At 28.1% G+C, this 25,800-nt stretch overlaps 2 protein-coding genes across 3 annotated transcripts in view; both read right to left on the bottom strand.

The window, feature by feature from the left end:
* LOC109605622 (protein YIPF5) overlaps positions 1-25,800 on the bottom strand; it is a 459,086-nt gene that overhangs the window by 275,025 nt on the left and 158,261 nt on the right. The window lies entirely within an intron of this gene.
* LOC109594921 (lachesin-like) overlaps positions 1-25,800 on the bottom strand; it is a 61,460-nt gene that overhangs the window by 28,485 nt on the left and 7,175 nt on the right. For both annotated transcript variants that reach the window (XM_049964464.1, XM_020010188.2), the window contains exons 3-4: positions 10,370-10,524; positions 1,961-2,171 (exon numbers count right to left, since the gene is read on the bottom strand). In XM_049964464.1, coding sequence (XP_049820421.1) covers positions 1,961-2,171; positions 10,370-10,524 — 366 coding nt within the window. The remainder of the gene's footprint in view (positions 1-1,960; positions 2,172-10,369; positions 10,525-25,800) is intronic.

The following is a 25,800-nucleotide window of genomic DNA, read 5'->3' as shown; positions in this document are numbered from 1 at the left end:
ATTATTTGAAAATTATTAGTAATTTCAAATAATTAACATAAATATTTACAAAACCGACAATTATTTTTCACAAACCTGTAATTTACTATTAATATCTAGCTATTTGAAAATGTGTCATATGGACATAATGCATTTGCAATAAATGCTTTGTTCCAAATTTACTAATAAAAGTGCTTCATTTATACCAGTATTTACCAAACTGATTACTTGCATATGTGAATTATAGTGAATTTATTGTTCCATTAATTTATTTGATTAATGGTGGGTAAGCATAAATTAAATATATAATATTAACATAATTTTATTTAAAATAACTTTTATTTAATAAAATATTCACCATTATTAGCAACTAATTTGTGTCAACGTTCTACGAGCAAATGTGCTTTTGGGAACTGAAAAAAAGAAGACCTCAGGTATGACCCATTAATAGGACATAAAAAAGTCTACGGTTTTTGCTACTAGGAGATATTGATGCCTATATGTATGTCAGGCAATATATACATCCTCTTGTAAAAAGTTATGTGATGCTTTTTTACTATAAAAATGGTTACAAAAGTTTTTTGATGGTAAAAAATTGACCGACTGAAAATGTTGGTCTAATTTTCCGACGATAAACCACAACAACACAAGTTCTACACCGATGGAATTGTGAAGTTACCGAAATATGGTAGAAGGTCGTAGATAATAATGGTCGATATGTGATTATTCTTGATTAAAATTGGATTTCAGTAAAGAAAATTTTTGTGTAAAACTTACCAAAAAATGTCTTTTTATATGGGCCAATATTTAATACCAAAATTTAATATTATATACTTCTACTTATTAACTCATATTCACAAATAAATATGTTCAAAAGTAAGTGATATTACTTTTATAAATTAAATGGATTCATTACAGAATACACCACTACGAAAGATATGAGTAGTTATTTAACCCTATACTTTGGAAGCTGTCGATTTGAGAGCATTTTGGAAGCAGGTAATATTATGCTAGAGCAGTTGTTTAGTTGCAACCTTCCAGCTTACAGCCGAAAATGAATTTAACGCTAATATCTATTTTTGTCTTGAAAGTATAGGGTTCACAGAGAGGAATGTCGTCTGAAGGGAATCTCTAATTTATATAGAAGCTGAGATACAAATTTTCGAAAATTACTAAAAAATTGACATTTTTCAAATGTCTCTTAACTTTTGATCATGTAAAAATAAGAGCAAAAAAAAGGTAACACCTAACCTAGATTTCTCAAATGATAAGAAGTATTAGTTAACCTAGATATATGTAAAGATAAAAACTTGTCTATGAATTATTATTAACCCGTTGTGAAGTTTCTCTAGCAGTTTATGAAACTTTATATATATATCAACAACTTTATCTGCTCCAATATACGTCACCGTTAGATTGGCCGATATCTCAAAAACTGTGCACAAAGTTTCGGGATATAAAGCCAATACACTGATGTCAAGATGATTGCAGATAAAAAGAATATATACGCTTCTCGTGGTCGTAAAACTGAGCTGTTCGTTTATTTTATTTCATTTAGCTAATACCATAATAAGAGAAAGAAAATCTACAAGATGCTTAGGGTATCCATTCGGTTGACATCATTAATCACTTCAACAAGTTTGTCAGCGTTTCTCTCGGTTACATTTCTTGTTTCCACATTGTGGTTACGAACAAATTTATATCACTTGCAACATCCGTTTTGTATACATATGTGCATATTATGTATAAGTAGGATTTACGAGATACATTCTTTAATATTTATAAGGGGCAGCACAATTTCCATTGGAACTTTTATCAACATCGCATAAGAATTAGGTGGACAAATGTTTCTTATAAAATTTTATTTGTTGATTTGCACGGTTCCTTGTGAATTCAAATTAATTCTTATAATTTGATTTATTTTATGTATTTGGGGTTAAAAAAATTTACATACATAAATCTTGATAAGAGGATTACATACCTTGTACGTCCACGCAACCCAGCTGCTTTTTCATTTCACCCGTGTTAATTTGGCACATGTAACAGCCGCGGTCTGATTCTTTGAGCTGCCTAATTCGAAGCTGCCAGGTTTTGAGGCTGTCATCATGGGTGACTGTTATGCGTGGATTGTGTGTTATGACACGTGTATGAAGACTAAGAATTGTTTGATCATCCGCTTTCATCCATCCCACCTGTAACAAATAAAATGAATTACGTTGAGTTCTGTTGTGAAATGAAATTAGACTTATTGTTAATTTAATTGGAATCGATTTCTGTAGGGGAATTTTAAATCAATATCCTGGAATTTGAGGACAACTAAAATTAAAAACTTCCTAATTTAATATTTAAATTGTGAAGAGAAACATGTAATCAAGATGTGACAGTAAAGTAATATTATATAAATATATATAAAATTATTACTGTCATTATTATTATCATATCATTATTATAATTATTAACATCATTATCATTATTATCATCATCATCATTATTATCATTATCATCATTATCATCATTAATCATTATCATCATTATCATCATTATCATCATTAATCATTATAATCAATCATTCTCTTCAATTATTATCATATACAAAAAACTTTTTTCTTGTGAAAGTTAAGTAATAAACGTATTGTTATTATTATTTATCTGTGTTATTTGAGATTTTATAAAGAGTATAATTGAATACATGCCACTTGCCATCAAATAATCAATTAAACAAAAAAGATGAATAATTCATAAAAATGTAATTTAGAACAAAGTACATATTATATTCATTTTAAAAAGTCCAATTAAAACCCGTCAAAGCTTCCAAAGAAGACTTAAGATCTATAAGAAAAAGTACGTAAACCTTTGTATTCCCTTAAATAGCGGCTTCGGAACTTTTAAAACCTTCAACTCAACAAACTTTTCTACGTTATGCGGTTAATTAAAATTTCAGACATTCTTAAGAACCAAGCAGTCACTAATTACTTTTTAATAGAATCGAAATTTATTCTAATTGCAAAACTTTAGTTATAATATATGAGGTTCAAAATAAAACCGAAAGTTTATCAAAACAGTTTACTCACATTTTCTCATTGGGGGCATAATTTTGCACAAACTAACTTTGTTTAAATCTCTTCAGCAAGATTATACATGTTATTTCAGAATTTAATGAGTATTTTATTTTCATAACATTATTATGACAAGAAGTGAACAGATGTTAAGTTTTGTAAAGAATAATAGCAGCACTCCAGGGCTAACCTTGACAGAATGTTGAACGATAATAAAGACACAAATATTACAGTCTAAAGTCAAAAAACGCTCAGGGTTATGTACAGAAATTGAGCAGTCAGGTTTTAATAGTGGTTTCAGTTGATCGATGCCTTAACAAAGAGAAGAATACACACAATTTATAAGTTCCGAATCTAAAAAGTAATATATGGAATCTTTTATGTTTATCTTCGGAAACGTGCATTCTCTTGGCAATATTCCAAGAAGCAAGAAACTTAAAAAAGTATAAATCTAACAGAGAGATACACTTATACATAACTGAGCATACCTGAAGTTTCAGCATAAAAGAAAACAAAGCATTATGCATTCGTTTTAACCGTGGAAAAGTTCAGGATATACGCAAACACAGCAGGTTAAAATACAAAACAAACGGAATGAAAGAAATCTAATGTGTCATTGAATTACTATTACTTCAACAAGTTAAATATAACTTGTAAAACGTACAATACGATATTTTGTTTTATTTTAAAAACTTTTATTCCCTAAGTATGTATAAAAACACGATTGGAAACTGGAAAATATTGCTTCTAAATGTTTAGAAATTTTAAAATTAGTTTTAATTCAATAATTCAAAAATTTATATAATTGTTAATTGGCTAATTTGAGAAATTGTGTGATACGAATTTTCATTACATTTAAAATTCAAATTAGATTTTACGTTCAAGTTTTAGGAAAATTCTGGCACCACTGGTAAGTGAAGTTCAAGCAAGAGTAATGGATAAATATTTACTTTAATTATGCAGACGTCCAGAACTAGCTTAATAGAAAAATTCTACTCGTTCCAGAAGTGTTTATAAATTAAATGTAGAAACGGGTTAAATTAATTTTATACGCGAAAAACAATATCTTTTAATACCAAAAAAATTAAAGAATTTACAAGGCGAAATTAAGAAGTAGTCTCATGTTATATATTTTGGATGGATCAAGTTACACTTATTAGCTACAGGATAAATAACTTTCATAATTTGAACATAGAAAAGGAAGTACATTATTGAATAATATGGAATATTGATAGATACATCTTCTAAAATTTCTTATAATTAAATAAATATATAATAAATTTCTTTATAAACAATTTTTATATTATGTAATTTTACGAGTAATGAATGTATGTATGTATGAAACTTTCATCTGTCGTAGCTACGTTGTGTATGAGTACTTGGCATTACCACAAACAGGACCAGGCTAGACAAACTTAATTAACTAAAACAACAACTATGTAATTAAAAACTATTTTTCCATAAAGTTGAGTTGAGATATAGTAAATTTTAAGTAAACTATAAATTGCAATGCAAATTTACAAAAGAATCTCTTTCAAAATTCGTACAGTTTTCTTGTTCCATTTCAAGCCAGGCCAAAAATCTAAATTGGATTATGACTGGTGTCGAAAAGTCCGATAATCGGCTATGTTCAGCACAATTGTTGGACTTCAACCAAGCTCCCAGAAACAAAATTGCATCAAAAGTTTGAGTGCTGGTCTGCTGCCAGTGTGATCCATTAGACCTTCTGGAATCCGAGTGAAACAATTACAGCGGTGGAGTACTGTCAACAAATCGACGAAATATACCAGTCATTGTGGTGTATGTGAGCGGCATTGATCAACAGAAAGGTGCCAATTCTTCATCATGACAAGGCTTGCCCACACGTTGTACAAGTTGAACGAACTGAGGTTCGAATATCTGCGTCATCCCTCATATCCACCAAACTTTTCGCCAACTGATTAACGCCTTGGGAATTTCTTACATGATATGCTTTAAAAATCAAATGCACAAAATGTCTTCAACGACTTTGTCGCGACCAGGACCCTGGAATTCTATTCCATCGGTATAAATCAGCTTGATCCTCGTTGGCAAAAAACGTATTGATTCAAATGGTTTAAAAATTTGTTTAAACTTTGTGCATTTTACTTTTAGGGTTGAAAACAGCAATAACAAAAACAAACTAAGACTTCCTAGTTACAGTTTTATTTAAAATTTTTAGTTAAACCGGAAATATTTCAATTTTAAAAGAAATGTTATAAATTATTTTTTACCCCTTAGAAAAATAAAATTAAAATTAATTAACCTTTGTGCATAAATAACTACTGAAGTTCCTGTCATTAACATTTTTATTTGGTTTAAAATTTAAATTTGTCACTAATTGTAATCAGTGTCCCGACTTCAGCACTAACTGAATAAAGCTTGTGTACACTTTTTGCACCTGAAATAGTTATTAAAGTTGTCCGCTCATATGAATTATTAGTTAAGTAGACTAATTGTAAAAGAACAGTTATGTACTTCGAGCTTAACTGGCAAATATTATAGAAATAATATTTAATTACGTTATATTGATTTCAGTTAAAGCATTTTAATAATAAATAATCTTTGCTTTTCATTTCAAATTTACCTGTTTAATAAAATATACATTTTAAATTAACAATAAAAAATTGAAAACGCATCAGTGTTAATGACGTAATAAAAACTTTCAGGGCAAATTTTATTTTAAAATGTTGTTAAATACATAATTCGTGCAAAAACAACATATAAAAATTAACATAAAGTAAACTGAAAAGCTGTAAAACTAAAAGCTGCTCTTAATTCAATTTTGTTACTCCATAATTATAAACTCATTTTACGAACTATCATATTAATTAGTTCAAAAATGAAAAACTGTTTATTACTTTGTTCATTTTGCTTTGCCTTTCTAATGATACAGATGTCAAATAAAAATATGCTGCTTTAGATGAATTTTATTTATAAGATGACAATAATTATTCATGTGGACCCAATTTCAATTAGATTGTTTATGTTTTGTATTGTAAAGTTTGTCTCACGGTGGATAAATTAAATCGAAATTACATCAGCGAAGTTTACTACAATAGAATCAATAGTGTTCAAAAGCCGTTTGTGTGTGTGGTTGTCTTAAATCGACTCCCATTTGACAAGTTTAATATAATATCGATGAAAATTAGGAAGTTTAACACCCTGAGAAACTGGAACTATGCAAATTGATTTAGGCTGTGGATTGTAATTAAATTTCTATTTTGACTTGTTTATTTATTGTTTAAGTTCATCAGAAATTAGATTTAAATTAATTTTGAAAGTAGTTTTAGATTGTATTAGTCATTATGTGTCTATTTAAAAATTTGATTATCCTAAATTGCTTGTGGTGATTTAATAACGTGTCTATAAAATTATGTAAATCAATAAAATCATTACTGAATATTCTAAATAGTCAGCAACAAAGATTACAAAGAGGCCATATAATTGAAACTCCGCTGACATGCGAATAAAATCAACTAACAGCAATACAGTCTTTGTGTTTATATGTGTACGTACGTTACTGAATGGTTATTTTATTTTATGATAAGTTGATTATCAAAGCTTATTGTTGGTTTATTTACACTTTTTAGTATTGCCTTCCTTCTCTCTAATGTAAAAGATTCATTGAGTAAATTTTTCAGGTACAGCAATTTTTCTCAATTTATTTTGGAAATTTATGTAGTATCCATAAAGTCTAGGTAATATTACGACATAAACGCTAATTGCTTTCGCAGATGGACAAGATCAAATCAATCACAAACTCTCTTCTGTCGACACTAAGCTTTCAAAAAACTGTAGTAAAAAATATATTCATATAAAATTCAACCTTCAAAACCATAAATCAAATTTTGTTTTGCAAAAGATAGTGAGTGAATATTAATAACGTTGGGAATACAAGTTCGGGAAGTAACAAAGAAAAAGCAAATGCTCGAGGGATTACCGGTATTGAAAGGGAATGCCAAAACAGACTTTGCCCAGTATATTTTTGTCGTGTCAAAAATATCCTTTCAACTTATACAATTGTATTTTTAAATAAAACCCTCACTTGTAGAACAGTACTTTTGCCGTTTTTCAATATTAATAATAATGATATTTCAAATTAAATTTATAATTAATATGGAAAACGAATTAAACACGGTATTAAAATTATATTATGTTATTTATTATGCATATTATATAACAATTTGTTATGCATTTTAACAATTATGCCGAACAATGGTCGATTAATATTTAATTTGACGTTTCAATGCTTACGTCGGTAAAAATTATTTTCAACTATTAATAAATATAATTTCCAATTATTATTATTCATAATTGTTTTTTTTTTCTTTATTTAACAATTCAACGACGAAGTTTATTAGGATGAATTGTATCTTGTAATAAAAAAATAAAATTCAAAATCTTGTTAATGATGTCATTACAAAATATTATAGACAAAACACATTAACCACCATAACAAAGTTTGTTAAAACAAACATCAATATCCAGTAAATTACCACAATCGTCCAAAATTCAAACCCACTCCCGTAAATTCTAGCAGTCAAATGAAATCCCACGAATTACAAACGGGGAAAGCAGGAAATGGAGTCATGATTTGGTTTGGATCTTCACGCATGCAAGAAGGAAAACCGGCATCGAAGTAATGAGATACTGAGAGGGTGAAACGAAACGGGAGAAGTGTAAATATCAGGAACATTTCGCATTGTGAAGTGTAAACTACGCTGGAAGCCACGCAACATTCGGCTTATCTTAGAGGGAATCGAAAGTTGTGTCTGCTATCAACCCTTTTACAACAGATGCCAACTGCATAATTATTGGATTCGTATTGTTCGTGGAGTCGCGAACTGCGGTTTCGTGCCAGGATATTAAAACAAATATAAGAGAAAACGTCTGGAGCAGACCTTCTGTAAAAATAGTGCAATAGAAAAACTAAAGAGATTTAAATTTATTTCATACAAAGCCAAATAGCTACAGATGTAATGGAATTGAATTTCTTTATCTTTAAAGTCAACTTATTAATGCCTTATGTCATTTACATATCAGTAAAATATTTAAAACAATTGTCCCGAGAGAAAATTTAAAATATTAAAATTTACCAATTTTCAATTGCCTCAAAATTTATAAACTAAATTTCAAAAAAAATTTAAAATATGTAATTTAAATTTATAAATTTTACAGAAATAAGTCCGGAATAAATAAAAATTCAAATTATAAATGAATTTCAATGATTAACCACAAAAATAAAAAATAACAAAATATATATATTAATTAAAAAAAAGAAAATAAACAAAAAAATATAAAATTATTAATATATTTACAAAATTTTAACAATTAGGCTTAATAAATTAAAAATAATTTAAAATAAATAAAATAAATGTTAACAAAATAATTTAAATTTAAAATTAATTATTTATATCTACAAAATTTAAACAATGAAGCTTATTAAATTAAAACAACTCATCAAATTAAATAAAAATTCTAATTATCATTTTGATTTTTTAAAATTAAAAAAAAAAAATAAGTAAAATTAGCAATTTAAACGTGTATGTTTTAAAAAATTAAACTTAACTAATTAAATGTAAAAAAATAAAATTACCAATTGAAATTTACATAATAAAAAAAAGATAAATAATTAAATTGGAAATTATCAATTTGTATTTATAAAATTTAAAAAATTGACCTCAAAAAATTAAAATGCTTCAATTATATGTTAAAAAAAATAAAATTAATAATTTAAATTTATATATATTTTAAAAGATTAAACTTGGAAATTAATTAATTAAAAGTTTACTTATGAAGTGAAGATTAATCCTAAAAATCAACAAATTAACTGCAAAAATTAATTTATATTTATAGAATTAAGAAAATAAGATAAAAAGTAAAAATTTAAATGTAAAAAATAGCGATTTTAAATTATTCATATATACTTAAAAATTAAAATTTTAAGTTTATCAAATTAAAAACAACCAAATTAAATAAATAAATAAAATAAATAAATAAATTAGTTTGAAACAATGAATTATTAAACATTTAAACTAAACAATTAAATTTAGAATTTTTTAATTATATTTATAATATTTAAGAAAATAAATTAAATTTAAAAAAATATAAAATTAATATTTTAAATTTTTAAAATTAAAAAAAAAATAAGCTCAAAAAATTAATATTTATTAATTAAATGTGAACAAAATAAAATTAACAATTTAACTTTATATATTATGAACATATAATATTAATTCTAAATAAAAACTATAATTAATATTAGTTCAAAATATATTATAACAAAATCATGTAATGATGCAGGAATATTAATAAAATATTATTATCTATTATTCCGGTAAATTGAGCATATAAAATAATATTAATATAACAAAGGGCATTAATTTAACATTGCTGGAACTTTGCGAAGGTTCAAAATATGGTTCCGGTTAATTTGTATATGGACAAGGGCGAATAGCCCTTTATAAGCCAAAGGTCTCACCATTATTTCACCAACTGCCTGATTACCATCATTCGCATTCAGCCTTTAAATCCGCGTTTTAATGGCGATATTTCGGCCAAAAGTAATCCTCGAACAATTAAATGTTAAAACCTCTCAGAAGTTGCTTTAATTCGACTAGCCAACAGCCACTTAGCATTCCAAATAACGGTATGGTCGTTGTAAGAGTAATTATATTTTCATTTTAGAGTTAGTGCAGATTAAAGAACATTAACTTTACGATTTAGGTTTTAATATTAACGACACGTGATGCCTTATTTCTTTTAATCATTGTTTTTTGGCATATGGTTAAAACAATCTGGAAATGTGAATAACATTTCGTTCTTGAACACATTCGCAAACCGAAATGAACTTTGATCCTTTATTCAATGGGATCGTAATTGCGGCATACATGCATTTTTGGAAAACGACACCGCCTTATCGAGACCGTTGTATTATGCATAACGTATTTTGAATCTAAAAGCAATTGCATGTTGAAGTCCAATACGGGTCTGAGAAATGTAAAAATTTAAATTTTCACGTTGCAGTATGAAAAGCAAAACTGTCATGTTGGACACAATAAAAGAACGAAACGAATAACTCGTGGATATTAAGAAAGTTTAAACACAATGGCGCTTCACGAAGAAAACCCAGTAGTCACGTTGAAGTTGCGGAATTCCTTTAGGAAATTTATGTAATTGAATTTGAATGCTTTGGTTAATGTGCGGCTACGATTTCTTAATAGAGTTGGCATAATGGATGCAGTAATTTACTTTACCGTCATTTTGCGAGTAACGAAAAGGAAATCGTCGTTTTAGTGAAACAATAATCTTACCTTGTAGTGACCGAGGTCGGTTACCAAACAGCTCAGCACGGCTTCTCTTCCAATAGCAACCGTTACATTTTTTATCGGCCCCATGAAACTGGGAGTCTCCACGGGAAACTTTCCATTTGGAATGTTCGATCCTCCAATACTGCTTAAGTCTTCCACTGTAAAAAAAAGTTAATACAATGAAAATTAAATTTCTAAATTCGACCAAAGTCAATATTGTTTTTACGTATGTCTGATTTTTTTTTTGTTAAACCAGACAAAGTTTTATGTCAATACAAAGATCAAAAGCAAGCAAAAAATAAAATAAAATAAAATAAAATAAATAGAAATGAGTAAAACTTTAAAATAGCATATTTCCATTTTTAGACTAAATCGAAACCTTTGACGAATAATAAAGTAGAAATAAAACTTCTACACCATTTTTCCTTTGATTAAATTAATTTTATCAAAGAAACTCTGTAGTATTTACCGCAAAAGTTTAATGAATCTTTATTATGTAAAGAACGTCAAATTCCCAAATAACTTTCAATCAAATATGAGACAATGGGGAACAAATTTAATTATTTTGAACTTAAGTAAATTGAAGGTTGTCGAAACTCTGATGTATGAAACGATAGTTTTAATTAACTTTGTATTGTATTGACAGATGTAGTTATAAACTAAAAATGTTTAGAAAACTAACTTTTTCTCACAGAATTTTCTATTTTTGTGTTTTGTAAATAGTTCTACCTAAATAATACACATTTTACTGAACAAAGCTTTTACAGGGTTTTTCTTTAAACATTGTGGATGTGGTGTTAAAGTACATTTAGCTTTTTGTGAGAAAGATAATATTGAGTTTGTTACTGTTTGTTACCCATATCCAAACGGATATGAAAATACAAGCGGAACCTTCTGCCTCATGTCATATTATCTCACTGTACTGTTACATTCACAAACGCAGAAACGTTCACATTGGTTGCTACTGAGGTAGTTGTAATTGACAATTATGTGCACAAAGAATGCATCTGAAAGTTGAAGTTGTATGTTATATTTATGTGTTTAATGAATAATTTTAATTATTCTATAATAATATTAATTAATTAATAGTAATGAAACGGACAATTTAGAAATATTAACAGAAAATTTATTAACTAAACTTTCGATTTAAAAGTTTGGACACTTAAAAACAATTTCGTAAAGAGGAATATAACCAAACGAAATAAAATAAACAGAATTTGAGAGGTACACTGAATAGTAATGCAAGATCACTTTGCACTCTCAATAAATTTTTCTGCAAGTATAAAATAAAGAATAAATGAATAATTTAACATTTTCTCTGTAGAGCTTTCAGTACTATCGAATTTAGAGTTTAAAATAAAACTTAAAAGAAAATATACAGATTTTCACAATTCAATATTTCAATATTTTTTTAATCTGTTACTTTATTTTTCTACATTAACAATACCCCTTATATGACACATTATGTTTTTATTACTAAATATATATTATAATTTAATATAATAAATTTAATGTCCAATTTTCATTGTGGCTTTTACATACAATTAATATTTTTATAATGATTAATAATTAAAATGGAGAATATGTAAACATAATTATTTTCACAGAGTAAATGCATGTGTAATAGTAGAAATATTCATTTATTAGTACTACATAATTTTAATTAAAGTTAAGTTTTGATGGTAATTAAATTTTATGAATTAAAAAATAAATATATAAAGTATAAATAAATCACTGTATTTCAGCTGTATTTTTCACACTAATAAAAAGAATATGTCCTAAGCAGGATAATTGAGCTTGACTAGAGGGTTGCCTCTACCGACTTACAAAAAAAAATAATTTCTCTTTCAGATTTACAGACTAAATATACAAGTGGATTTTGGCTCAACATAAATCGAAATATTGATTACTATTGAAATATAATTTATTTCTACATTAGCCTTGGATATACTAATTTGACCTCTACATACATACATATTTTTGGAAAATTTTAAAATAAATTGGCTAAAGTAAATAAAACAGACAATACTAAACTAAGTCATTGGCTTTTCTCTAATTTCTTGATTAACAGGTACATATTATAAACAAAGACAGAAGAATGTAGATATCATGTGATGAAATGTATTACAGCACACTGTATTTCAGCCGTATTTTTCACACTAATAAAAAGAATCCGCCATAAGCAGGATAATTGAGCTTCTACTCTGTACGTACCTACTGTTTTCAACTAACTTGAAGTTCGGCGCAATGTATAGGGTTAATTTTATTGAAAATCATAAAGTTCAGTATACAAAAGTTTAATTTAAAAACTTTTTATCGTACCTGAACTTATTATGCACGAAGTTAGTAAACAAAAGCAATAGTGCCCAAGAGATTTGAATTTACACGTCATTGTTCGCAAAAACCTATCAGACAAGAACGGATAATAGAGTCGTATGATATTATTACAACAATAACCCTTTTCAGTTCAGAACTTCCAAAATATTACATTTGCTGATTGTTTGTGTAATTTGTAATTTGCGTGGCACATTTCTAACTTTAACATACAGGCATAATTTAAGATAACCACTCTCATACATATGCATTTTCTAATTTTCACGTTTCGTTTAGAATACACACATGCAAGCAAATTTTGCAATGTTTTCTGTGCATGCACGTGACATTCACACTAATAAAAGTGCGCTCGGCCGAATTTAATTATGACGAACAAAAGCCCGATGCAAATAAAAATAGAAATATCGTTGACCGATAAATTTTCTTTTCCAATAAAGCACATGATGAATATTCCTCGATTGTCGAACATTTCATACACAATAGCCTGCAAGCCGTTCGTTAAATCAGTGTTCAGTCGATGTGCAGTAACAAAAATATGTTAATCTTTTAATGACTTTATGAACATATCGAACATATGGTCTTGTAAAATAAATGTGAAAAGGAAAGTTGTAAAAGTCCAATGGAGCAGACTATAGTCCAGATTCTAGAAGCTAGTAGTTAAATTTATAAAATAATCGCTAGGGAGTGTCACTATTGAGTTACAAGAAAAAATAATTTCTCTTTCAGATTTATCGACTAAATAACAAGCGGATTTTGGCTCAACATGGAAATCTGACCACTCTACATATATATATATATATATATATATATATATATTTGAAGTTTTTCAAATAAATTGGCAAAAATAAATAAAACACAAAAAACTAAACTAAATCATTGGCTTTTTTCTAATTTCTTGATTAACAGGTATATATTATAAACAAAGAAAGAAGAATGTAGATATCATGTGATGAAATATATTATGGCACATCTGTGGCTAAATTGGCTGAAATGACAAATGTATTGAAAATTTACATCTTACTCTTTTTGTGCGAATACAAAATTTTGTGTTGCAAAGTAAAGAGAAAAAAAATTTACGCCTTTACAACCTCCGTATTTTAAGAGATACGGTAAATAAATTTTTTATAAATCCTTCAGGCTACGATAAGCCAATGTCCCATGTTTTCTACGTGATAATGTAAAAAATTTACCATATCCGACTTGGGAAATAAACATCTACCATAATATAGTAATCTTAGAGTAATAATAATAACACTACTCAACAAAATGTTGAACTTCTACTGTGTTATTTAAAGTATCCTAATTATGAATTTAAGTTAGAAAACTTTCCATCAAATTTCAATTTGATTAAAATACAAAATAAATAGAACTCAGGAACAACGGGTTTTATTTAAAACAAGAAGATTTAAAATACATTTATACTAATTCAACTTTTTTGCAAATACTGACTTTCACCTTGCCCGTCCCACCCAAATTTTCGTGACAAAATTTAGATGGAAGTGTAGAAACAAATATTTTAATTTTTGGTCAAATTTCTCATCTTTTAGTATTTTATGAATTTCTGGTCGAACAAGGTATTTCTTACGTGTTTGGCGACAGAAAAATTAAAAAAAAAACAACCTCTATACCACAGTATAGCAAAATGTAGACTGGTTTAAAAACTTTCACCAAATTCTTTGATAATTTATACTTTATTAAGGCATTTCATATAGAAATTTTGTTTGACAGTTGTAAAATTAATATATAGCATAGGACAAAATTAGAGCAACTATTTTAAATATTAAATAAAATGTTTAAAAACTAAATTATAAAACATTTATTTATGTCCGTTACTTTATTTCTTTTAATTCACTTATGTCCCACACTTTTTTCATGTTCAGTAAGAGAGAAATTGATTTTATTCAGTTATTTCTAAAAACAAAAAAAAAAAAAAAAAATGTACGAAACAAAATTCAAGCGACTCAAGTATTTTTCAGTTGTATTTATATCTTTCATACATGAATAATGTGTTTTCGGTCATAGGCATCGGAACTGGACAGGAAGAGATTGTAAAAAAGTACTATTTTGAGACGAATCAAAGTTTAATATTGTCAGAAGTGATGGTGGATAGTTTATTCATCGCCCTAAAACATCCAAAATATAGTTTGTGGTTGTTTTTCCACTTACAGTATAGACTCGATTCACAAACTGAAGACAAAATGGATCGGTTTGTGTATCGTAACGTATTAGATATATATATATAAGATATCTTTCTACCCTATTATGACTGAGAAATGCCGTTAAAATTTATATTCCAGCATGACAATGACCACTAACACACTTGTTAATGAATGATTTTTGTTCAACAAAAAACCAATATCTAAATGGGCCAGCTCAATCTTCCGATCTTAATCCAATAGAAAACTTCTGGACGATTGTGGGTAAGAAGATTAGAGCAAATTGCATCCCAAATAAAGCAAATTTGTTTGAACAAATCACATATGTTTGGAACAATATAGACGAGGAAATAATTTCCAATCTAATCTCATCTATGCCAAAAATATGTGAGGTTGTTATACCCAATAAAGGATACTGGACTAAATATTAAGCCATTTACGCTGGATTTACTTTTTTTTTCATTTTTATGAAGTCTCCAATTTTGTCGCGAAAAAAATTATTAATTTGTAGTTTTTGTTTTTGGTTATGTCATCGTGAACGTGACATGTTTCGTCAATAAATAACATAATTTATATATGTGTTTTATTATTTAATGGAACAAAATTCAGTTTTGTAAGTATATTTGGTTTTGTATTTAAACAAAAAGAAAGTCGCTCTAATCTTATCCAATCTGTATATTAGTCGGTATTAAAAAAAAAAATAAATTTTTCTGGTCAGTGGGGACAGATTCCATGAACATGTCAAAAATAAAAAAATATGTTCCACATCCAGAACGTATTAAAACATTTTCATAAAATTTGGTATACTGAAATAAGAAGTGATTAAAATTTGAAATCAATCGGAAAACGTATTATCGGTTTTTCGTTTTTTTCTTCATATTTAAGTTTTTGTCACAATTTGTTTTATTCAGTAATTATTATTAAACGTTTAATAGCCTAAAGTATGAATAAGGAATAAGGTAGTAACGTAGAATAGTGGGCCTGCATGAAGCAGGATTTTCGTGTCGAGAAATAGCGCAGCATTTGAACAGAAATGTGAGTACTGTGATGCGATATTGGCAGTTATGAAGTGAAGAGGTCATAAGAGGTAGAGCAAGAGCCACAAGACCGTCGTCTTAGATTATTGACCCTAAGGAACTGGATGAGTTCAACGCGGGTTTGCCGATGAACGTAGGCCAATTGGTATTCGGTCTATTTACTTCCGAATAAACTATTCGGATTTATCACTTTTTTTTGGTCTTACCTCTAACAGCATACGCGCCAACATCGTGACTGGTGTATGGAACATCAATAGAAGGATGAGGAATGGAGTCACAATGCATGGATGATGGTCATGTGTTAGTAAGACGGCGACGTGAAGAAAGACGTGATCCTCGCTGTGGAGAATCATATTCACAACACTATGGGTTTAATAGAATGGGGTGCTATTGCTTATGCTATCAGGTCACCTTAGTTTTTATTAGTGACAATATGACGTTCCAGTGATATATGGATGATGTGTTGGAGCCTTATTTTCTTCCCTATATAAAAAGTGATCTCGGACTAATTTTTCAGCAAGATAATACCCGTCCACATATTGGACATACATTAAACTTCCTAGAAGCCTACACCATATTTTTCCTGATCATCTTTTTTAAACTGTCCCATTGGTAATATTCGCTTACTAATCGTGGACGATAAATTCAAGCCATAAAAAAGTGTCAGACAGCTTCGGTGTAAAATAACATTATTAGCGAGAAACGTGCAGTGTTTTATTCCTGCGGCGATTTTAGTGTACACGTGTTCCGTTCGGTAATGCTCATGAATACTTAAGTCGTCGTAAGTGGTAAATTAACGTGAGCACTTATCTCCCCGACAACAATAACAACAACAATGTAACGGACCACGGTATAACTTAACCACAATATGACCATATCTTGACCTCCACATCAATGATACCCGGAAGGGCACTAAGCTGTAGCTTTATACTTGAAGGCTCGGGGGTTGCAAATCTCGTTACGTTTAATCTCGGGCCTCTCAACTTGCAGACATCGAGTATGTGTTGGCATTATAAATTGCCCCGACTCGTCTCCCTTAACGCATATACGGGGCTATTGTTCACGTCATCGCTGACCCGGATAAGAGGTTTTTAAAATTATACCGAAAATGATTCAGTAAATATTTAATTTATATTCCGTGATAAATTGCTGAAAAATGTTCCGGCAGTCCGCCGCACTAATCCATAAATCAGCCAGTTTTCCGCCGGGCTGGATGTTAACTATGCTTCATAAGTTATTGTAATAAAAACTCACAGTCACACCTTTCTGCAAAAGGAATTACCTGTTTCGTTTTATAAGACTGTTGGGTTTCTATTATATCAACTGAGCCCATTCTTCTAACAGGTATACTTTAAATAATTTATTAAGAGAAATAAAACGCACTTGAGTTTGCAAGTACTCTTACGTACTTATCTCAGAAAATTATCTCGGGATAACATATGCAAGTTTTTTTTTTCAAATGGAAAACTAAATTTAGCTTTACTCTGATAGAAAAAATTCAACAACCCTCATTCCTGACAAATTTTAGATATTTAATAACGTTATATAAAAAGTATATGAAAAATAATATATTTATAATATTAAACTTTTCTCATATTTGAGTATCTATATTTGTTCGGGTTTATAGGTTTAACATATTCAAACAATGGTCACGAGAACCATAACCTTTACTTTTTCTAACATTTAATTTTTAACAAAAGTATAAAACTTAACCACTGATAATTTGTATGAAAATTAATAATAATGTTAAAATTATTATTTCTTATATTTCGTATATAATTAATTAATTAACCAATTGAATATTTTCATATGTTAAAATTAATACATCATTTAATATTAAATTTGAAATATTTATTATATAACATCATATATTATATTATAAAAATGTTTTTGTGTGTCAATGTATATTTTTAATACATTAGTTAATATTATTCTTAGTTATATTCTCAGATACGTTTGTTAATATATTTGATTAAAAAAACCGATTATTGAACCGATGAAAATGAAATCAACTTTAACGGTTATAATGGAAAAATTGAAAATGTGCTTAATTTTTCATCACTTATTTTTGGTTTTTTGTAAAAGCTACATAAAATGTTTACACATGAAATTTAATTGCCAAAAAACTAACATCTGTTGTCGTATTTTGCTTCCACTTGTTTGTTCCCTCTGGAAGCTGTCAAAATATTATTTTTATTTGTACTCGAATTGGACACATTGATTTTTTTTTTTTTTTTTTTTTGTAAAAATGATATAAAACCTATAATTTTATTAAAAGCTTACAACTTTTTAAAATTTTAACGTCAATTAGTTTCTTCTAAATGTTTGGTACTGCTATTATTGTTTTATAATTAGTTGAGTCCCTTTCCATATTTTAAAGGCCTCAAAATTGTATGGAGGTATTACTTATATTACATAAAAAGTCCTGTATAATTTGTATTTTAATTTCTAAAAAACTATTAAACTTTTTTAAACATTTATTTTGTTGTTGTTTTAAATAATAAAGTAATTTTTCCTGTATTATTAAAAGTTACCGTTAAACGTAATTTTATAGATGTAGTTTTTCGAACTTTCCATTTAGTCGTAACCAATGTATGAAATAAAAAATTATATATGAAGAAAATTTAAATATGAATATTTTACATGAATGCATTCATTTTAATATGTTTATTGGAACAAATTCAATAACATAAAAGTAACTAAATCTCGGGAGTGCTATTCAATTTTAATGAAAATTTTATATAATTTATGATTAAAACACGTCTCTAACAATTTATTCTATCATATTTATACTTTGATGTATAAAATTCATTTAATAATAAAACTTTTGAAATAAAGTATTAATTCACATATTAATATGTATTACTAAAAATACTTATCCACACATACAAATGAATTTATTAATCAATGAATGAAAATTCAAAACATATAGTTACCTTGTTTATTAATTAATTTTGATACATAGAGCAAATATATAAAAAATCGTTTTACGTTTTTATTATGCAAATCGAAATTGCTTTTTTAATGTCACAGTTTTACTCCGCGATAATGAAGTGTGCCTTCACGACTACAAAAAAAAACAATACAGAACAATAGACATGGAATATGCTCAGTGACAATAAATAAATTTATTTCGCTGCTGCACTTCGTGACCGTTGCGAAATTTCAGTATAATTGTTCCATTTCCATGTTATTCGTATTATCATAGTTTATCAGGCGCAGATAGTCGGAATTGTCTCTATGAAAATAAAAATACGACTCATAATTTACCGAGAGAAAATTTATTACACCACAAACTTCCACTGCTCTCTCGGTGTGACCTCATGAAAAGTCGGTCATATTTTTATTTATTAAAAAGTTCATAGTCTCTTGACAATGCGACTTTATGGGTCGTATGGCATGAGTAATTAGATGGATCAAGTTCCCAAAAAAATCATTTTATAAACAAAAAATTATCAACATAATTTTCATTTTGAGATCCTATTTGATAAACTATGGACACATTTCTGATTCATATTTGTTACTGGTATTATCTTAATACAATTCTATGTCGTAGCTTGTCATTTTTAATCTCAACCCTTCGAGCACAATCCAACAAAAAAACAATGGAGAAAATTAATTATCCTGGCATTGCAGAATTGTCTAATAAATTTTATATAACAATGGTCTGGTAAATATCGTAAAATAACATGAAAAGCACGTAGAACCTGACTTCCCCAAACCAAAACACCAACCGAATGTGTCGTGCGAATCCGTTTTATCTCCATAAAATATTGTATTCCCCTCATTTAATTAGTTTTGTTCTCTTAAAAATCACAAAGACATCTCATTACACAAATGGAATAAAATAAGAAAATGTTATTTGTAGAATAAAATTTTAAGTAGAAATTAAGTATTTGTTTGTATATTCCAAAGGGAGTATCTGACATAACTTATTGGGAGAATTGTCATCGTGCCAATTGTGCTATATCCACTACTCTTATAGTTTTCAAGAAGTATTAAAATAAATTAATTTTACATACACGCCCGCCTCTGTTATAAATTAAGAATATAATGAGATAAAGTAAGTAAATTTAATTAAAGTAATACAACCAAGTAGGAACAAACTTTTAATGAAGGGCGTCGACGAACAAAAGGTGTGTGTCAAAAAGATGAATCCAATGCGACAGGCATTTCATTGAGTGAAAAACTGAAAGCTTGCCTGCCTGAGGAAAAAAGGCAATGTTTATGCGCAACATAAATTCGCATAAAAGTTCCACAAGTTTATGTAATTAACATGTAAGTTCAAATTGCCTATATGCTTTTATGCACCCTTAGCACAGTATAATGAACGCAGAAAATCCTTTGAACCTACCAGCAGCGTTAACATGAGTTATTTAAGCTTTCCAATCTGGGAATAATGTACGAATACGGCTTAAGCTGTCACACAATTAAGCATTCTTTTAGGGTGCTAATTAAATTTGAAATATTGTTTTAAGTATGCCTTTCGGGAGTTGAGGTGTGCGTAAATCGCAAACCGATATTATCCAATTCTCCTTTGTATACTCAATTAATAATTAATTAGCTAATATCAATTTTATGTCGTGATCATAATTATTAATTTTTTTTTTGTTTTCCTTCAAACGCGAGCAATTTTTTAATTTTCCAATTCGTTTTTGCTTAATGTTAGATAAATTACTTCTATCAAACTAAACTGACAGTTCAAAGAAAATTTATATTGGATCACAAATCGTTGGGAGGAAAAATGCCGGGCGTCACATTCATTCCGACCTACATTGACTAAACGTGAACTAAACGACGACTTCGATAATTCTTTTAAAATAAATTAAAGTGCCGTCATAAATCAGTTTAAATTATAGAAGCAATAAATTCTTCAATTCCACCGAGACATCTATCAAGCAGTCCTCCGCTCTTATTTCCTACTTTGTATGTGAATTGAATTTGATCTCTCCTAGGTGTGTATGTCAATGTCTATTCCAATTCCTTCAAAAATGAATTTCACTAGGAGACATTCCCAAGCTAATCTGATTGACATAAAATGCTTCGACGCCTCCGACGCAGAAGTCTACTCTCATCGGCGCCAGCTTTATATTCACTGCCATCGAAATGTCTATTTGAATCGCAAATAATTATGATTTGCATTCCTGCATTAGACATGATAATTCCCAATATGTCTAGGTAAATTTAACCTTTTAGCATTTAAATTGATTTGACATGCTTAAAGTATAAGTTATTATTACAATTAAGTAGAATACAAATAATTTAACAAAAAGTATATATTTCGTTTTGGGAATTTTTTTTTATTTTGTTTTTTATGTAGTTATTTTTTTATCAATATCATTCATTGCTCTAAGAATTAAAATATATAGGATAAATACGAAACTTCAGTGTTTTAATGGCGTGTTCTCAAGTTCGCTAGAAAGTTTGATGTGCCTTTAAAAGTTACCAGTTTTATGATCTAAAGAAAATGCATACCTTTCTCTACAGTGACAGTTCTACAAATACGAAACTTTCTAAATATTATATTACTACAAATATGCACATTTGTTACATATCTATAGGTTTCAATATAATTATTTCAGATGACTTATACATACATAAATCAATCAGTTATAATTTGTTTTAATAATATTTCATGATACAGCTAATTAAATTAATATAAATTAATTATAAATAAATAATAAATTAAATTATGTTGCTTTCATATGCCACTAAATTTAATTCATTTAGTGATTAGAATAAATATTCAACACCGAAAATCAATTTGTCATATTTATATAAATTATTTTTGACTGAACTATTAATTTAATTTCGACATTTGACCAATTTTTAGAGGTATTTATAATTTAATGTTGCCAAATATGTGTGTGGATTGATTCAATTAAATTTTACTAGCTGACTACATATCAATTTTTAAATTTAAAATCATATTTGAAGTTGAAAAGTTAAAAGGTTAGAATTACCGACTTACCGAGGAAAAATGAATCTTCTAACCAAAAAAGTAAATGGATACACATTAAACTTTGATTCAGCTGCATCTCGATGAACTTTGAAAAGTTTAAAAGTGATCTATATCCCCATTATAAAATAGAACCATTCTTATTTAATTCATTGAACCGAAGTCTTTTAGCAACCGTCCTAGTTTAAACTTTTAGACTCTCTGTTGCAAAAGATATTAAGCTAAAAGCGACATTATAAGAGAAACTCAATAGTCACTGAACTTAGTAGTAAATAATTAAGAAGTGAAGTTTACAATGGTATTAAACATTTTGCTGGGACGTAAAAAAAATCAACTTTAGTATTAGCTACTTATAGTAAATAAAATATAATATTTTTATTAAATATTTTACCTAATTTTTTAACAATATTTATAAATAAACCAGTAAATTAGTAAATCCTACTCTACTATAGATAACAAAAACATTCCTCAAGTTTCTAAAATGTATCTATGAAAACTGTAAAAAAATAAAACAAATATTTAAACATTAACTCATTTATAATAAATTTTGTTTTATCCTGTAGAACAATAAAACCTGTCGTATATACAAAATTAAACTTAAGGTTAAGTAAAATTTGTCTCGCCAATTTAACAACAATGAATGAGACTATATTTATTATTGAGAAATTGCATTAATAAAATTATAAAATCACTAATTTAAGTTTAAAATCCCTCAGTGAACATGGACCCAATTCCTATCCACCGGAATTACTGATCACAAATTTATCAATTTTAGATTGAAATTTGACTTTCGTAGTCGACATTAATTTTGACATATTAGTGAAAAAGAAAGTCGCCCCCCCCTAAATCACTTTCAATAATTCTTGATTATATTTTAATTTGTTGGGAAATTGATTACTCCCTTGCCGGCTCATTTGTCTCTCCTGGCTGGAACTTCTGACAAAGCGTCTATTGTATCTCTTCCCTTAGGTGGAGGTTTCCCGGCAACTCGGTTACTTATAAATTTAAGCTAATTTGGTGTAGATAAAGAGATTTCTTTTTATTATGTAAATTCACTGTAAAACAGCAATTTCAGGGGTCCTTAAGTGCTACCGAAGTGAAAACAGTTTCGTCATTAATAACTTTTGAATGGACGCCTCTTTAATATTTAATAACGCCTCGAATTATGAATAATTCCTGCCCAATGAAATTATAATCACCATTATTATGTTTTATATGCAAAATACACATTAATGAGTTTCCAGATAATTACATCCGTAGTGTTTTAATATTAATATGAAATATGTAAATAAGTTTTCTTTATTCGGAATAATCTAAAAATATTTCGGATAATTCCTAAGTACGTATTAATTCCGCGTAAATTGATTGGTCCCTCGGTAACTCATTTATCTTTCCCCTAAGCATCTCTTGACGGGGAATCCATTGTTTCTTCAACAGTTGTCGCTAAATGTGAAAAATCTTGCTCTCTTATAAATTGAAGTTTAATTGTGTTAATGCGATGACTTCTTTAAGAAAAAATAAATTTCCCGTAGTATTATATTGAAAATTAATTTGGAATATTTTTCACAACTGATGACTTTTTCCACAAACAATAAACAACACTTGTTTATGAAATAGTAGTTACGCAGTTGAAATTTTAAGCTACAAACGATTTTGTTGCAAACGAATTGACAGTTGTTTGCCCAGTGTACGGTAGACCTGTTATTGTACTATGATTGATATTACTCAGATTAATTAAGCGGAATGAATTATTCGATGTAATAGCGTTGGATTGTTAGCCGGTAAACTTGTTGGTCACACAGAAACACGATTTTGAGCTTTATTGAATTATTGAAGAGAATTTAATCCGCCTATGACACACTCAGATCAAAAGATTCATCACACAAAATCCGGTACTAATATCGTACCAATGTGTGGAAACAATAACGATAATTGTACAAATTCCTCATTATCTTATAACTAAATTTTGTTTACAAAAGACCTTTGTGATCCAATAAAACAATCATTGGTAACTAAAGCGGATTCATTGATCAGTAACACCGTTATCGCCTTATTGTTGTAATTATTCAACTAATCAATTGTTTCGATCATTGTACAACTAATTTAAGAGTCAATTCGCTCATTAATTACTTCCTAAAAAGACCTATTAAATTATTAAATCAATCACTTTTTAAAGAGAAACAGGTGGATAAAAATCTATACTTTATACATTTATCAATCATATCGGGTGTTGAAATAAAAATCCTCCCACAGATGCGGAAATATTTTGGTTAAAATTGAGTGTGTGAGCGTGAGTTTAAAGTCTACTCCTGCAGCTCGTGGCGGTCGTATTAAATTGATTAGGTTACAACATCTAAAAGCCCAACATATTTCTTCTGCTACGTTGTGTATTTGTCAAGTCGTCTTGTATTGCGTTCATAAATAAAGAATGCGGCAACCCCGACGCGAACTCACGCATAAATTACGCGACGGTGGCATTTTAAAATATATTTTATTCAAATATCATCAGCAAATCCTCGTGTGTAATAAATATTACTGTAACTGAAATGGTGGAAAAATATGGTCTATAAATACACCGTTCAACGAGCGTAAGCGGGCTATTTGATTTCGGACCCAAATCGTCCGGACATATATCAAATTGTATAGCTTGAAATATTAGTCAATATTTCCGTTTTATTTTGTTTTATGAGGTCTCGACTAAAGGGTTCTTGAGCAGCATTTACAATATATATTGTTCGAGGGTGGACTACTAATTTTTGTAATGGCTGGCCCTATCAGCTTTGTATAGTACGTTAGGCATATAAATTGAAAAGGCTCCATAAATATAGATTTTAAACTTGAATTCAATAACAAAGCCCAATTTTTCTAGGATAAAATTCCCCGTACATTTCGAAAAAATCGATTTTAAAATTTCGAAATATTCACAAAAAAAGTCATATACTTGTTTTTAGAAGTTTAACTTTTTGTAAGAATTTGCTCTATGTTCTTAAGTTGTAGTAGAAACATTTAAACTTTTAAATTCTGTAGTAGTTCAGTAACTACAAAAAAAAATGATTTAAAGCGAAATTATGTTTTCATCTTTTTCGCATTCTATAATTTTCAAGAATCATAGAAGGCGAGAAAAAAATTTTTTATATCTTGTACTATATTCTAAAGTAGTACCACCGTTTTCGAAATATGCATTATTTTGAAATAGTAGTTCAATGACTAGAAATTGAATTTAAGAACGAAATTATATTTTCATTTTTTTTTTTATTATCATATATTAAGTTTCTCATACAGTTATCCTGCATTAGACAGCTACAATACGTTTTTTCTAATAATACGGATGACTTATTTCCATAGTAATTACATTTGTTTGAAAATAATAATATTATTCATCATTTTCAGTTATAAAATTAGGGAAAAACTAATCTAGATGAGAAGTAGTAATTTTAAAAGTAGCAAATTTTAAATAAAAACCAGAACAATAAATAATTTTAAATGATAACCAAAATAAACTGTTAGTTTCATTTCATTTCTGCACAGATTCAACATCTTTATTCATTAGCTTACATATTTGAGGGTGTTAACAAATGTTCTTTAATAATTTAGACAAAAAATATTGAAATATAGAGTTAGATACAGTTTTTTAATTGGACAACTTTACAAGAAGATTTAACTTTTCTTATTGGCCAAATTGAATCTTAATTTGAACCTGCACAGCAAATTAGTAATTAATGATTGCATGAAAATGTAAAAAATAAGAAGAAATGACATGTATACAAAATATCAGTTTTACGATACAAAATAAGGAAATGGTAGGAAAAGCAGAATAAGAGTGTTTCATGCCTATAGGTAAATAAAGAAAGTATTTGGTCTTCTATTTTTTCTTAATGCTTAGAAATTGTAGAAATGAAGACAAAAAAATTACTTTTTTATCATAATTGGTTAGCAATAAATTAGTAA

Source organism: Aethina tumida, chromosome 3 (assembly GCF_024364675.1).
Source record: "Aethina tumida isolate Nest 87 chromosome 3, icAetTumi1.1, whole genome shotgun sequence".
In the NCBI taxonomy this organism is placed as follows: Eukaryota; Metazoa; Arthropoda; class Insecta; order Coleoptera; family Nitidulidae; genus Aethina; species Aethina tumida.
The sequence above is the reverse complement of the archived record's forward strand: the minus strand, read 5'-3'. Positions and strand labels throughout refer to the sequence as shown.